Genomic DNA, 15,741 nt, shown 5'->3' on the forward strand with positions numbered 1-15,741 from the left:
AAACAAATAAGTGAATTAATACATTTTTTATGACATACAAAAACATTTATCAATAGTAGGTGATCTGTTTACTTGTGGAAACAATTAAAAATGTATTACTGTTACTTAATTCACAAAAGGGCATGCATAGCAATTTTGTATTGCTTTTATTAGTAGTACATTCGATTTTCCCGTGCAATTTTCCTCTCTATTACAATAATTAAGTGCATATAAATTATCTAATTGAAAGTTTAGTCAATCTTAAGTTTTAATTCAATATATGACATTAATTGTAGTTTATTACGACTCTAATAGGACATTTACCACCTTTGGATTAAAACAAAAACAGCTGAGTATGATCATGATCATTATCATGTTATATAAACTACAAACCAGTTTGTGGTTTAGATTTAAAATCTCAAAACTTGTATGCTTTAATGGTTTTGTTGTTTACTGTTTTTTGAAAGTATGTGTTAATGTTAAATTTTGTATTATGATGATAATGTCCTTAGTTTTTTGTTTTACATATTACAATCATGTATCTGGGAACTTTGTTGACAAGATTAGTGTCTGTAGCAGTAATGTTTACTTTATTAACCCTTAAAGCGCTAATTTAAATTACTGTCAAACGATAAGACATAAAAAAATATTTTTGTATAAATTCCCCAATGCTAATTTTTGTTTCATATTCCTTGGTATTTATTACCTTTATAAGAAAAAATAATAAACATGTAATATTACATATTTTTGAGAATTTTATCAACGACCAACACACACGTAGTTAAACAGCTGAATAAAACGAACGCGTCTGTAGGCGTATGCCGCATCACAGGCCATAAAAAAAATGGTGGCGATTGCTTTCAACCCGAGTAGATACCGTTACAACGTCCACCAATGGTGACAAAGCCTTTTGTCTAGTCCCAACAGTCGAAAGGAACATCGACTTGCTCTCTTACGGAAGTTTTAACAACTAATTCTTCGCCATTTCAAAAGTAAAGCTTTTGCGTTTGTAGTCATTATCCGCATTTAAAGCGTCGGCAGTTCCGCGTCTATAGGCGTTAGCCGTGTTGGAAGGGTTAAGTTTCTTATGTTATTGTTTTTATCACAATACTTTTTCTAATTTTTTATTTGATTTTAGTTGCTGCAATAACTAAAGAATGTACACAACTTTTTCGTCAATAAGATTTCATTGACTTCTGTAAAATATTTTCTTTTACTAGGGATAACTGCTTGTGAAAAATAAACAACATTGCTGAGATATTTTGAGTTTAAATCATCAGTTGGAATTGTTTTGGAAACAAGATTTTTTTGGTTAGGGATACTGTTTTATGTATATATATATATATATATATATATATATATATATATATATATATATATTGTTAAGAGTAGGATTCCCAATTCATTACAAAACAATTAAATTGAGAATAAATCACCAAAACATGATTTATTTGTACAGGTTACTGTTAGTCACAGTTAGAAAGGAATTCGTATAGCGATGGTGAATTGCAACAAATTATGTGGCATAGTTCTACACATAACAAATAACGTCAGCAGCAAAACAAGGATACAAATTACCAAGCTATAAATACAAGATAAGATACTAAAAGATATGGCTCAAGATAATTCTTACCAACACAGTATAAATGATTGTGACACGCTTACATTTGCACATTCACTTCACACATAAATAGAACTTATTTATAAAGATATATTCAACCAAAAATAATTGCATAAAATGTTTTAAGATATAATATTGTCCAAGTTAAGAACTGTAGTATAGCTTTTAAACAGACAGTTCAGAACTAATTTACACAGTACCATTGTAAGTTTTATTCAAAGGATGTTAATTTAATATCATAACAGTATTTTTGAAGTATGTAATTACAGTGTTTTCTTTAACTTCAACTACGTGAATAGATCATTTAAATATATGTTAGCTTAATCATCATTTTACGCTCGTTTAATTTTTCGCACAACCTTTTAGTGTCATTAAGGCACAACTCTGTACAAGAATTAGGTTTTTAAATGTGAAATACTTTGAAACTTTACTAAAACCTTACATAATCATTGATAACAAAATTTTTCAAATGAAATATTTAATATCAACATACTTAGATTATTTCACTACACAAATATGTAAACATACTCTTAAGTCTAAATTTAATGTAATGAAAAGAGCAAAGTAGAAACTTAAACTACTGCTATATTAAAAGACGTAATAGCTATTATTGTGTTGTGTTTTCAAGCCCTCTGAGCTTAGATTTATGAATCTCTAGGAGACTTTAGTAAATGCAATAACATCAAGGAGAGTTTAGACCTTATATGTCAACAGCTAGGTAATTAACGAGGTGGATGACACAAATACGACATTAAAGAAATCAAACTACACAACGTTAAAACGTTTTTTTATTAACTCATATCATGAAAAAAATGCAATTTATGTGGTTTATGGGTTAAAAATAAAAATGCAACTGGATATCAAGATGATACACAACTGTTAACAATTTTTAACCTGTTATATTATAGCCTGTATTAGCGAGAAGTACGGGTATCAAAATATACTTGGTTAACAAATTTTAACCTGTTATATTGCAGCCTGCGTCAGCGAGAGGTACGGGTATCAAGGTGATTCACAAGTGGACACAGATACCCAAGAAATGTCCACTGGTAGTCCAGAAGTACATTGCAGATCCTTACCTCATAAATGGGAGCAAGTTTGACTTAAGGCTGTATGTACTTGTCACAAGCATCAATCCTCTACGAATCTACTTGTACGACAACGGACTGGTCCGGTTTGCTTCAGGTATTCTTTATTAAATCTAATTAAATATCAGTTTACAAAAATATTTGAAAATTTCTTTTAGTTTAGCTTATTGAGAAATATTCTTGGTTTGTCATTTTGAATATTGAGGGAAAAGTGTGTAAACCAAGGAAGCTTTTAATTAGCTATAGTTATTTGGTTTTATCGAGTTTATATCTTAAACTGTTACAATATCTTTGTATTCTGTATTTTTTTACAGAACTACTCTATTTATGTATAGTTTGCTTTAACCCTTTGAGTGCCACGGGTATTTTCCGAAGGCATATACATAAAGTGCCACGCTGTTTTTCGCATATTTGTAAGCTTTTGGGAAAAAAGCTGTTGTAAAATAACTACCAAACAGATTTCCATAATTTTGTTGTTGTTTTTTTTCTTATTAAATGCAGAATATGATACATATCGTTACAAATAAAATTTGATTAATAAAAATATAAAAATTTCAGTATTTATAAAACAAAGTTTTTTACTTTTGTATAAAAAGTTAGTTTCGACCTAATTTGTGTGTATACGTTATTTTTAAGATTTTTTTTCTTTATACCCTGATAAAGGCCATATGATTATAAATAAAACCCATGTGAATTATCTTATTCTAGAATTTTTAAAACATGGCATTATATGTATTAACAAAATGCTGCCGGGTACCGACATTTTATAAACTGTACTTCATTTGTCAGAGTTTAGAAATTACTTAGTAATGATGTAGTTTTCCCAATAAATCTAATAAAACATTAATACAACACAAATAAATATGATAAGTAAATTTAGAAACAAATACTTGCTAACATATTTACATAAAAGTTTACATTTACTAAATAATAACCCTAATAATATTTACACTGAAAATTCACGTTTTTCGCTTGAACACAACTCAAATCATACATTACTTTTGTAAAGAAATACAGTAAAATACTGTATAAGTTACTATTTTATTTTGTATTTACTCAAATGCTTGGTTATTGGCACATAAACAACAAGAAAGGCCGTTACTGAACATGGTACTCGTCCGCTACGTCGCATGACTGGAAGACAGAATCATCATACAGGTACTTATCACAGCCCACTATTTTTGGACGAGTTTTCCTTATCAGAGATCAAAATAAACTTCATTATACGTTCCTTCTTCCATAATGAATCGAAAAATACTCGATGAGTCATACTTCATATCACCAAATCGTCTCCAAATAGACACACGAATGACCTGACGTTTTCGAATAATGAAACGTTGTTCTTATAGTTTTTGATTTAATTGATTGTCGTAATAACTTGTAAATTCCAAAATAGGTTAAATAAAGTCAGTTGTTTTTAATACTGTAATTTATTTTGTCCCCGATAAGGAAAACTCGTCCAAAAATAGTGGCTTCTTGATAAGTACCCAAACAACATAAGTTTCACAGATAAAATAGTAGAGAAACAACATAAAACTCATATTTATTGATAGTTTGGAACCTATTGAATACAGCCGTCTGATTATTTGGTCAGAAAAATCTTGTACTATATAAAATATTATCGAAATACGAATCGTCAAAATTGGCGACGCTGGCACTTTATGCACTTTTCGTACCGACAAAATTAGCGACGCTGTGGCACTCAAAGGGTTAATCTAGATAGCTGAGGTTAAAATATGTTGTTTCCAACGTATCTAAAATGGAGTTTTAAAATATATATTTTTTACTGGAGTGTAGTATAAAGATTTTCAATGAAATAAAACAGATTTGTATTCTCTGACATAATAAACTTTACTCCATTTTTTATATTTTATTAAAATGTGCAACTATACTTATATTATGTTTTACTAAATATTTGATTAAAACATATTTCATTAAAAAATCATCAAACAGTTTTCATGAACCATATTTAAATTTTATACAATTTTTAACACAAATTAAATTTTCTGTAAAATAGTCTCACTTTTTGTGATAATTTAATTGAATCGTGTTAATTATTAAGTGACAGCTTTGTTAAAAGCCAAAAATTGATGAGGTATTAGATACATGTAAATGTAGATCGTGTGTAATACGAGAAGTTTTGTTTTTAAGTAAGTACCATTTTTATGTAACAAAAATTGAAATGTATTTATACCATTAAATAAAAACAAAAGAAGGAACTGTTTATTTTTAAAGATATAAACAAAGATTGACAACAATAATAGAAATCGTGTGAAATAAAACATATGTTTATTACAATTTTAATTAATATTTTATACGTCATCTCCCTGCTGAGCAACTCTCAATAGAAATTCCATTCCTTAGTTGTTCTATGTTTTTTGAATTCATGTCCAAATGCTTCAATTTTTCAAGTATTCCTCCCTAATTCTCTTCTTACTTTTCTGGCTTTCAACATAACTTTCCAGTTTCGTATTTAAAACTAATAGATAGTTTGATCTATTTGAAAATCTATTATGACAGTTTAAAATTTCTTTTTCATAGTCGTTTTTTGGTCAGACCATATCTAACTGGCATTAAGTTTCAACGTAAGAAAAGGTCTGTGGGTGGTATACCTGTTGTCTCATGAGGTAATAATCTTTACTTAAAAGGAAGTTTTGAGTTGGATTCTAAACTCTTTGATATCTCTTTATGGCATAGCTTTTTCCATTGTCTCCACACACTTGTCTACATGCTAATTTGACGAAGGATGGTTCACTGTTATATGTTTTATGATAAACTGTTAAAGAAGGTTTGAAAAGTCTGAAGAACTGAAACACTGTTGTTTGTTTTGAGTAATTAAGTATTAAAAACCTCTTTTACTCGATGGAAGTTGCACAAGCACAATAAGAGTTATACAATATATCTTGAAGATAGTGAAATATCACCAGAACGGGTTAATCAGGGAAATTAACTCTTGTGTAATGTACTTGAAATTTAGGTCTGGTGTATTAAATTCTCCTAACTTCACTCATTTTTAAGGACAGCTTATTTTTAAGGATTTAGTTTTAATAGTGAATATGCATTGAAGATGGGTTAAAGTAGGACCTATTGTAACTGCCAATTATTAATGAAATACATGATTGTAGTGAAGTACTCCAACGAGATGACTTCTCTGGCTGACCGCTACATGCACCTCACCAACTATAGCATCAACAAGCTCAGCAGCCAGTACACTCAAAATGAAGATGCTTCTGCGTGTCAAGGTCACAAATGGTAAGTTTCCATTTTCATGCAGTAGGAGATAACATGAACAGTATAATGTTTTAGGTTTTAAAAGTTCATTGTATCTATCAAGATGTAGGTTATAAGTTTATAATTAATTATATTTCAGTAGTTTGTTTAATCCAAGATAATGAAAATGTACGTTAACTCTATTGGAAAGTGTTTTCCAAAGTGACAAAATGATCCTGCAAAATCCTGTGTAAGATGAAGGAAAGTATGACATTTGTCAGGAAAACATCACTTCCTAGCTTTGAAATATAATATTGAATGTTAATGTACTAACCATAATTAATCTAAAAAGAGCAAAATTACATTATTGGTTTATGAAATTATTATGGTTTACAATAATACTTATGTTCCATTGCCAAACCACAAGCCATCTATTTAAAATTAAAGTAGGGCTTTCCAACAACTTATCCCAAACTAAGTGATTCTCCTGAGAGTTTTGAAACAGTAAGGATTAATCTGGACCTTATGTCGAGTGTTTACTTGATTTTTTTTTATCTTGTAGTTCCTATTGCACATAATAGATTCAAAAATATCAGTTTTACATTTTTCATTCATGTTTCTAGGTACTCTTGTGAAATAAGAAACTTGTTGTGAATTTTGTGCCATAACTAATGATTGACTACCAATAACATTTAGGTGATAAAGTCACTAACAGTTAAGAGTTGAAATTACTTAGAGCTGTCTTGGAAAAGTTCTGAACAGTTCTAATCTTGTAAATAAAAAATTAATTGCAAAATATGTTGTTAAGCACTAATCTCAAAAATGGCTGGGCCTATTTGGCTATTCCGGTGAAATCCAAGGAAGGTTTATATGAAGAGAAAGATTGGAATATTTTGGAGTTTTGAAAAATTATAATATTTATGTTTTATAATCAAAAATTTACTGACTTTGCTTACTTTTAAATTTGTAAAATATTTAGTTTACAGTGCTTGATCAGTAGTATAATGCAGATAGCAAAGATAATCTATTTTTTACTTCAGATTATGCCAGCTATGAATTAAAAACATCAGCACTCGCAATTTTTATATTTTTTATACTACATTTCTTTATTTTTAATTAGATATATTTTTTATTTAATTTTAAATGTAGTTTTTTTATAATTTCTTATGAGGTTATAATATTTACAAGATTGGCAAAGAGTCTGATTTTGTTTACAAAAATTAGCTAAGCATAAAAGTCATACTTATTTCAGTTCTTATAGTTCAGGATTAAAGTAAACCAACTCTTTTAAAGTTCACAATTTCCCTTAATTACTTCACATCAACATAATACAATAAAAATACTGATGAATACATTCAGGTCTCTACAAGCTATGTGGACGTACCTGGAGAAGGAGCAAGGGGTGGATGTGAAAGCGTTGTGGGGTCATCTGATCGACTTGGTCATCAAGACTATCATCAGCGGAGAGTCTGCCATCAGTCAGCTAAGCCATGCCAATCTGGCATCTCGCTACTGCTCCTACGAGCTCTTTGGGGTTGATGTGCTCTTGGATGAGAATCTCAAACCTTGGCTACTGGAGGTGAGTTTTGTAAATACTAACAATTTTTTGTTAATCTAGGTAATCATAATAAGACTCAGTGGAGAACTAATCTTTCTTTTACCAGATATAATTTCAAGGAACTCAAATAGGCAAATAATATTCCAGGAACAGTATTTTAAAGATCCTACCTACTTTAACTATCCTTAAAAGTGTTTAATTATTTATCAATTTACTTTTAACAGTGAAAGGTATATAATAATTAACATTAATTATGAATTGGTGAAGTAGTCAAGCATCATAAAGCAGATGAGTTTTCTACTGAAAAAAAAAAAAAAAAAAAAAAAAAAAAAAAAAAAAAAAAAAAAACGGTACAATTGTGGGCTGTTTGGAGTTTATTAAAATAAATTATTTTGTTGATACAGAATAATATTTTATAAGAACATCCAATCAGATAACGTGTTTTTTATAGAAAACTATTATAAATTAGATTTTTCTTATTAACAGTCACAACCAAATATACTATCCATGTTTTCATTAAATTAAAATTATTATTTATATTCTAGTACTATGGTAATGTCAGCATTTCATATCTAATCATGTAGTACTTTTGTGGAAGAAGTTATAGATTCCTTTATTTTTTTACTTTAGTACCACATGATTCAGTAGGATAGTGATTGGACGAAATATCACCCAATGTGTATGTATGAAAAATGTTTTCATTTCATTAAAGGAATGTTGAAGACCAAAATTAATTATTTTTCTTAATTAGTTTAATTAAACTCATTAAACAAAAAAATAACATTCTGAAATAATTTTCAGGTCAACATTTCGCCTTCGTTACATTCCTCCTCACCTCTAGACTTGGCTGTGAAGGGGCCAATGGTTCGTGACTTGATGAACATCGCTGGATACCAGATCCCGAACAAACTGAGTTCTCAAGTTCAAACTGAACTCATGGAAAATCTTGGACTGGACTCCACATTGTGTTTCGACCGACGGTTGTACACCACAGCGTTGTCCAATGAGGAAAAACAAAAGCACGTGACATTTCAGCAGTCGGAGGACCGGGAGGACTACCTGAATCAGATCCTGCGAGACCTTACTCCAGACGATGTTCGTCATCTCGTACAGTATGAGGATGAGCTCACTCAGCTTGGCAAGTGAGTTCTGTTGTGTTTAGCTTAGAAACTGGTGCGATAGGAGTTATACAAAATACAATTTTTATTTAAGAATCATCCCATTTACCACTTTTTGGAATGGTGGGAGTCGAGGTATTTTAGGGTATTATTAGAAATATGTGTTGTAAAAAGTTAAGGTTAGAGTTGAATAATGGCTTCCAGTTAGTAGACTATTGGGGCAAACAGGGTTAACTTGTTCCTCAATACTTGATCTAAATTTAGATGCTCCCTTTCTATTTTCAAAAGTATAATTTTGTGTTGCTTCCAAACATAGTAATTCTCGGACTATAATAATCAATTTTTAGTTTTCGCCATAGCAAAATAAAATTTAACCAAATTATTGGAAGGTTGGTATGACAAAAAGTGTAAAATTATAATTTTAAATACAGAATATTTTATCTTATTTTGTAAATGTAATAACTTATGTGTATAACTAGATTAATATCTGTTTAAATACACAAAAAACTTCAAAACGTTTAACAGAGTGTTTTTCATAACACTTATACTGCAGCAAACCCAAATCACTTAAAAAAATCGAAAATTGAAAAAAAAAACATCTAGGGGCACACTTACTGAGAAAAACACCCATCTGTCAGAAGGTTAAAAGAGCACTGTATTAAATACTATTATGTTTTGCAGTTTCCAGAAGATTTTCCCAACAACAGAAACACACGATTATCATCAGTTTTTCGAGACTCCAAGATACTACAATATGCTGTTTGATGCCTGGGAAGTGAAGCAGAGCAAAGACAGGACTGGAGGTAATGCAAATGTTACTAGTATTTTTTTGTATTGTTAAGATCTTGTATTTAATTTTTCTCTCATTCTTATAACCTATAAAGTTACTTTTTATTAAAGTAAAGAAATAATAATGAGCTATTCAATGTATGGTAGAAGGACATTTTTTTCAGAAGGCTTCGTTTTAATTATTTTAACCACTTGAATTATATTTGAAACAATAAAAGTTAAGTAAATTTACAAATTTAGTCAATAGAGCTCACTGCAAATGATGTTTTATGATAATTGTTGGTATTAGAGCTCTATGAGATGGTACTGTATTGAACACGTTCTCTTCTGTATGCCATAGAATACCCAAACAAAACTGGGTGCTGGCAAAATGCACAAAGTTGCAAAGATGTATGGTAATGTCAGGGAGATGTTGATTGAGTACTGTTGTTGGATATTTTCAGATTTTCTTGGAGGATGTTGCACTAATTTTTAACCCTCCATCGGGCGCTTAAACTTAGAAACACCATCAGGCGCTCACGGAGGTTTCCTCCAGGTTGGCGAATAATGGATATCATAGTCGTTTAAACTGTTTTTATTTGTTTAAATATTCATACTGATTTAATTACAATGTAATATATTCATTTTTAGAAATGTAATAAAAATTACACTCTTATGTAATGAATTTTCGAAAATAATAAGAAATTCAAAATCTTAAAAAATGTTATTGTATAATAACAACATGATTAATTTTAAGGAATAATGCAATTAATTGTAAAAATGTTTAACCTACTTTAAATATGTATGGAAATTAACTTAGTTTTTAACTTCTTACAAAACAACTTACTTCAATTCTTGAGATATTATACAATTGTAATGTCAATTATTGCTCTGAAATAAAAATTTATTCTTTACTAAAAATTTTTTTACACACTGCACAAAATTTAAAAAAATTTTCCTTCTGGTTCTTATAACGGCAATGTTCACTCCATAATCATTACTGAAATGTTCCCTAACACACTGGTACTGTACTGACAAGTCTCTCGTCTTCATTCTCCATTTCAAAAAATTCAAATAAAATATATAGTATAATTTAAAAAGAAACCATCACAGGTCACACATTTAGGCGCACACGGATTATTACAACATAAAAACTAAACACAATAAGGCGCTCACGGAGATTTCGTCCAAGCACTACAAACACACCATCGGGCGCTCACGGAGGAATCGTCCAGTCACGCACGGAAGTAGACCTCATACTGACACATTTTGATAAATAAAAGCGGGAGGGTATTGTTTCGTTTCCCCGAAAGATGCTCGTGAAGTACACTGCGGGAAACGACTGCCGACATCAGAAAAGTAGTACTATTTTTAATAATAAAACATACACGGAGGAAAACTCCGTTTAGCGCCCGATGGAGGGTTAATCATGTATTTTCTGTTGAGGTTAAAAATTTACTAGAAATGTTTAACCTAACAAAAGAATTGGTTGACATTGGTAAAAATGTCAATAAATACCGCTGTTAACATTTTTGTTATCAATTCAGATTTTTACTATTATTATTTCTCCTCATATTTTAGTAAATCTTTGATTATAATTGTTCCAATAACTCACAGTTTCTCGACAAATAAATTTGTATAAATATAATATATGAAGCGCAATATTTATTTAGTTATTTTTTCGCAGTCAATGCAAGTGAAAATGTTTCAAAACTCATTTTAATCTCTCAATTAGTGATGGATATACAACTTTTCTCTTATATTATTACAATTTTCGTAAAAACTGGACGATTTTTGTGGCATGGAAAATCTGAAAACCCGTAGTTTTTAATGTTACCAACCTCTTTTAACAATTTGCAGGTATCTCTCTGTTGGAATCTCTTTGCCAAAAACAAGTACATCTGGATACAACACAGATTCCTCCTAAACGCACCAAGGTAAGTTAGAAATTGAAATTAGTAAGTTGATCTATTTATTATTTTTTTAATCTTACATCTTGTTATGCTACAGTGAGTCTCCCTACTAGCCACTGTTGTGTTATCCATGTGGTCATAGTAAGTTTTACAAACTAATTAATATTTTTGCTATCAGTTCGTGGTCACAGAGGTAACCACACCACCTCTGAGTTAGTTAGGTTCTTCTATCTATCTCTTTGAGTTTGAGAGAAGTTAGATTTGAATTAAAATTCTGTTTGTATTTTCTGAATCTTTTTCTACTTTATTTATTGTTACTTTGTTGCTTACAATCTTTGAACATAATAGTCATGCTTTAATAATACCACTGAAGCATGATTGTAAAGTGTTGTAAAAAACCACAAATCAAAGTCTGTTATCAAACTTCCTAATATACACGATTTTGTTTTTGATAATGTTTGGTTAAGGTACAGCATGATGTAATTTTGTAACAAGGTTACAACTAAGAATGAATAAATGGCAGTGATTTTTGTGTATCACTGCATTACATTTTGTAAAATAATGTAGCAGTACATTTTAGTGTTAATTCGTGTACAGAATCATATTATGTACTTGCTATCAGCAATAGTGATGTAGGCAAGTGTTGAGAAGATTTTGTAGCGTGAAATGTCATTACAATCCTGTAAAGTATATTTGTTTGCAGTTTAAAAAAATGCAACTCATTGATAGAACAGTTCTTCAGTAAAACTGGTCTACCTTTTAATGCTGCAAGTTTTAGTAGTAGTGTATCCTCATAAGATGATAAGTATACTGAACATTTCTGGAGGCTTCACTCTGTAATGTTTCAGCTGTTGATAGGGTAACATTAAATAAAAATAAAATTTCTGACAAAACATTTCTTTTTGCTTTTTGGATTAAAAATCTTATACAAATTCAACAATACACATGGATCAAACTTTCTTTGTTAATAATTATTTCTGTGAATTTAACAGAGATAAAACGAATACTTCTTGTCTGATTTGATTCAGATACTGACTGATTATAGTATTGGTTATATATGATCATGTATGTATTCTTTTAAATAATTGACAATGCACCTGTTTACCTATTGTAAAATAATATGTCACATATTTAGTGCAATAAAGATTTAAATTAAATACTAGATTTTAGCAATGTTATTTGGCATTACCTGACTATGCTAAGGCGGAGCACTGTCAAATGTCCAGAGCAGCTCCATGCTTCAGTTATTCCTTTATATAAACTAAAAAGAAATTAGTAATTTCTCGGAACTACTCAGCACCCATATCTTATTTGAACATGACGGTATAGGGGTCTCACTTATTTTTTTGAAATACCTTATGCCTGATAACACTCTAAATCAGGGGTTCTCAACTTGCGGTCCATGAAAGTTCATGACAGGGATCACGGAATTATTGTGAAATGTCTAGCCTGAACTATAAAAGAACTAGTAAGACCTAAATTCCCAAATTGTTGTTCAATTTTTACTTAAATTAAGATTTTAGCTCCTCATGGCATCGCACACTTGTTATTTTTCTTTACAACGCAACAGAATTTGTGAACACACAAAAACGCTGTCAACAGCTGAAACATGCAGCATGGGCCTCAGAAGAAAGTAAATGACAACTGTTGGTTGTGATAACCTGGTATCATTGTAGAAGAAATTCAATCTTTTAGCGAATTTCTCTCTGAATTAGTGGAGAGACAGAATAGATTTGGTGGTATACATTTCATTGGTGTAGTGTTTATGCTTGAATGTAATAAAAATGTTCTCTGTTTCGAGGACAAAGTCCTGGGTGTGTTCAGGAAAATATATTGCCATTATAAAAGAGCGGAGTCTTGTAAGTGACGGATAAGCTGCAAAGTTGTCTTCTCTTGTAGCTAGAGGTAGATCAGATTGTAAACTACCAGCCTTTGGCTTTTGTCATATTCAAACGAAATTTTAATAAATTGTAAAATAAAAAATATACATGATTTTTTGAACAGTATATGAGTATTTTTACAGGAAGAGGAAGAGGAGAAGGGGAGTAGCTGAGGTAGACCATGGACTGGTCAAAGATTGACTAAACTATTCTCAAATTTTTCAGTTGGAAATTACGGTTCCGTTTTCACTTGTGTTTCCAAACATTGTATGTGATATGTGATCCATATATACTGGAATTATGCCTTAAAATATTAAAATAAATGTCATAATTAATTCAATCTTGAGTTAATTTTTTTTGTTTTTATTTCAATCAGGGTGGTTATAACTCTCCTCTAAATATACACATTTTTTGTATTTAAAATAATTTTGTCTACTATTATAAATTGATATTTTGCCATGCTTAATAATGATTTTTTTATAATAAAAGAGACTCTAAAAATGATCTGTGTTCATGCTTAGTTTTCCGGGGAAGATAACAAATAATCATATAATAATAACTGTTTGTACAAGATTTTCTTGGCTAACCAAATTATATCATTGTGTCAGAAATACGATTAGTTACGTGTAATGTGATCTGGGTTTAGAGTTTTAACTCGTACATTTTTCTCGTAACAAATCTATAGCAAGTATTCTGAACATGCTAACTGCCTCTATCTCAGAATAAAAAAAAAAAAATACAGTAGGTGAAGTAAAATATGCTCTATTGTGACCCTTGTACCACTTTACTTACATAGTGTACCTTACGATCGAAATTCATACATATACAACACTAAAAGATAACTATCTTCAACTGTAAACAGCCACAAAGTTGTTAAATATCTAAAGTATTAAAGTACTATAAATCCAAAAATAAGTACATTGTTGAGGTTGAAAGTGTTGAAAGACCAAGTTGTAACACATTTTAAGAATGGGCTCTTGAAATTTGAAGCCATTAAAATTTAATTTTTCTCTTATGAGAGTTTCTTTCTTCAAAACATTCAGGGCTGTTTCCCTGAAGTAGGAAATTACTGAAAATTATATATGTGTTTCAACGGTAATTGCAAGTATATATATATAATAGTGTTGAACAATCTATCTCAAAAGAGATGTACGGACTCATTGTTTAGTGACAACCTAATTGTCACTTCAATAATGCCAAGTCAATGAATATGTCTGATTTGATATTAAAACTCAGCAGATTCCTGAGCTAATCCTGACGAATGAAACACTCGATAGTGAGCAATAGCTCTGTCACCGTGAACAATCGTAATATAGGGAACAGCTGTAATTAGTTCTGGTTATAATGAGATTGTTCCCAAAGGAACGTTTACTTAGCATTGTATCGGATGACTAGCATGAAAAAAACTAGTTGTCATACATAACTTTATATACCACTTCATACATAAAATGAATGATAATAGTAGAAATTATGGCAAGAGTTTAGTTATTTTTATTCAATGATTATTTTAAAAACAAAATTTGTTTCTTGTGCTATTTTAGAACATTATATGTTATCCGACATTTTTTCTTTTAGCTAACAATGTTTCTAAAACCAGACATAGGTTATACAGTATCAATGAAATACATGTTCTGTGTATTTAACTCATTTTATATACCAAAATATTTTATTGCTTTCATGAAAAAATGCCTAAATAAAGTTATGGCTGTTTTCAGCATTTGTAAAAACAATTCCTTATTATAAGATTTTATCAGATTGTGACAATAACCCTAACATTTCAGTATTCTCAAGTACGTTGGTGTCCAAAAAGCTGTTTTAGTAACAGTAAAATGATGCCATTTATAAAGAATTTTGTTATATAATCTGTTTGTTAACTTTACCATAACAATTGCTTGAAAACTTTACCCATTGGAGTTTTAGGGAAAGGTTTATTTATTTGGTACTCATTTATTCATGTCTGGTTGGTGATTAATTACAAAGATTGTTAATTTCATAAAATATACATACTAATACAAGAACAAATTTCATAAGATTAAATGAAAATTTTGATATCAACATGGCAAGCAAGTGTTGGTGCTGTTTTTGCATTATTTTTGTTTTAGTAAAATAATTATACCCTATTTCTACAATCACCAATCTTTACTTTGGTCTTTTAATTACTAACATCTAGTATTTACATTTAAAAAATTGAAAATATTTTGATTTTTTTACAATCACAAAATTGAAATAACTGTGGCAAATAAAATATTTAATTTGATTGGTTTAAAATTAATTAATATTATAACAATTAACACTATAACAGCCCTTTCCCTTAGTGAACTCTAGGTTTTTAAAGCTTTAATTGCAATAAAGTCTTTAGGCTGGTGGTTTTGTGTAAAAATATGTACTATTATAGAGTAATAGTTTAGTATTCATTATAATTTGTAGTTGAGCAGTATATTGTAGATTATATAATAAAAATTGATTTTACACTGCTAATAAAGCTTGGTGTGCTTAGTTTCATTAAAAAGAGCAGTTTTCCGTTCTTTAAAATTTATATTTTTGTTATTTAAACAAAATGCAATTTAGCTAGTAATATAAACTTGTTAATTCATAATTTTTTTACA

The 15,741-nt window shown here is 29.8% G+C and overlaps 1 protein-coding gene across 4 annotated transcripts in view; it reads left to right on the forward strand.

Annotated features, from left to right (window-relative positions):
* LOC124361858 (tubulin monoglutamylase TTLL4-like) overlaps window positions 1-15,741 on the forward strand; it is a 79,946-nt gene that overhangs the window by 19,938 nt on the left and 44,267 nt on the right. For 2 of the 4 annotated variants that reach the window (XM_046815893.1, XM_046815894.1), the window contains exons 10-15: window positions 2,578-2,785; window positions 5,814-5,940; window positions 7,258-7,477; window positions 8,258-8,598; window positions 9,256-9,377; window positions 11,203-11,279. In XM_046815893.1, the coding sequence (XP_046671849.1) occupies window positions 2,578-2,785; window positions 5,814-5,940; window positions 7,258-7,477; window positions 8,258-8,598; window positions 9,256-9,377; window positions 11,203-11,279 (1,095 nt within the window). Of the gene's footprint in view, window positions 1-2,577; window positions 2,786-5,813; window positions 5,941-7,257; window positions 7,478-8,257; window positions 8,599-9,255; window positions 9,378-11,202; window positions 11,280-13,056; window positions 13,138-13,278; window positions 13,476-15,741 lie in introns of those variants that run through there. The other 2 variants (XM_046815896.1, XM_046815895.1) reach the window with 2 other exon arrangements.

Source organism: Homalodisca vitripennis, chromosome 5, assembly GCF_021130785.1.
Source record: "Homalodisca vitripennis isolate AUS2020 chromosome 5, UT_GWSS_2.1, whole genome shotgun sequence".
NCBI classification, from domain to species: Eukaryota; Metazoa; Arthropoda; class Insecta; order Hemiptera; family Cicadellidae; genus Homalodisca; species Homalodisca vitripennis.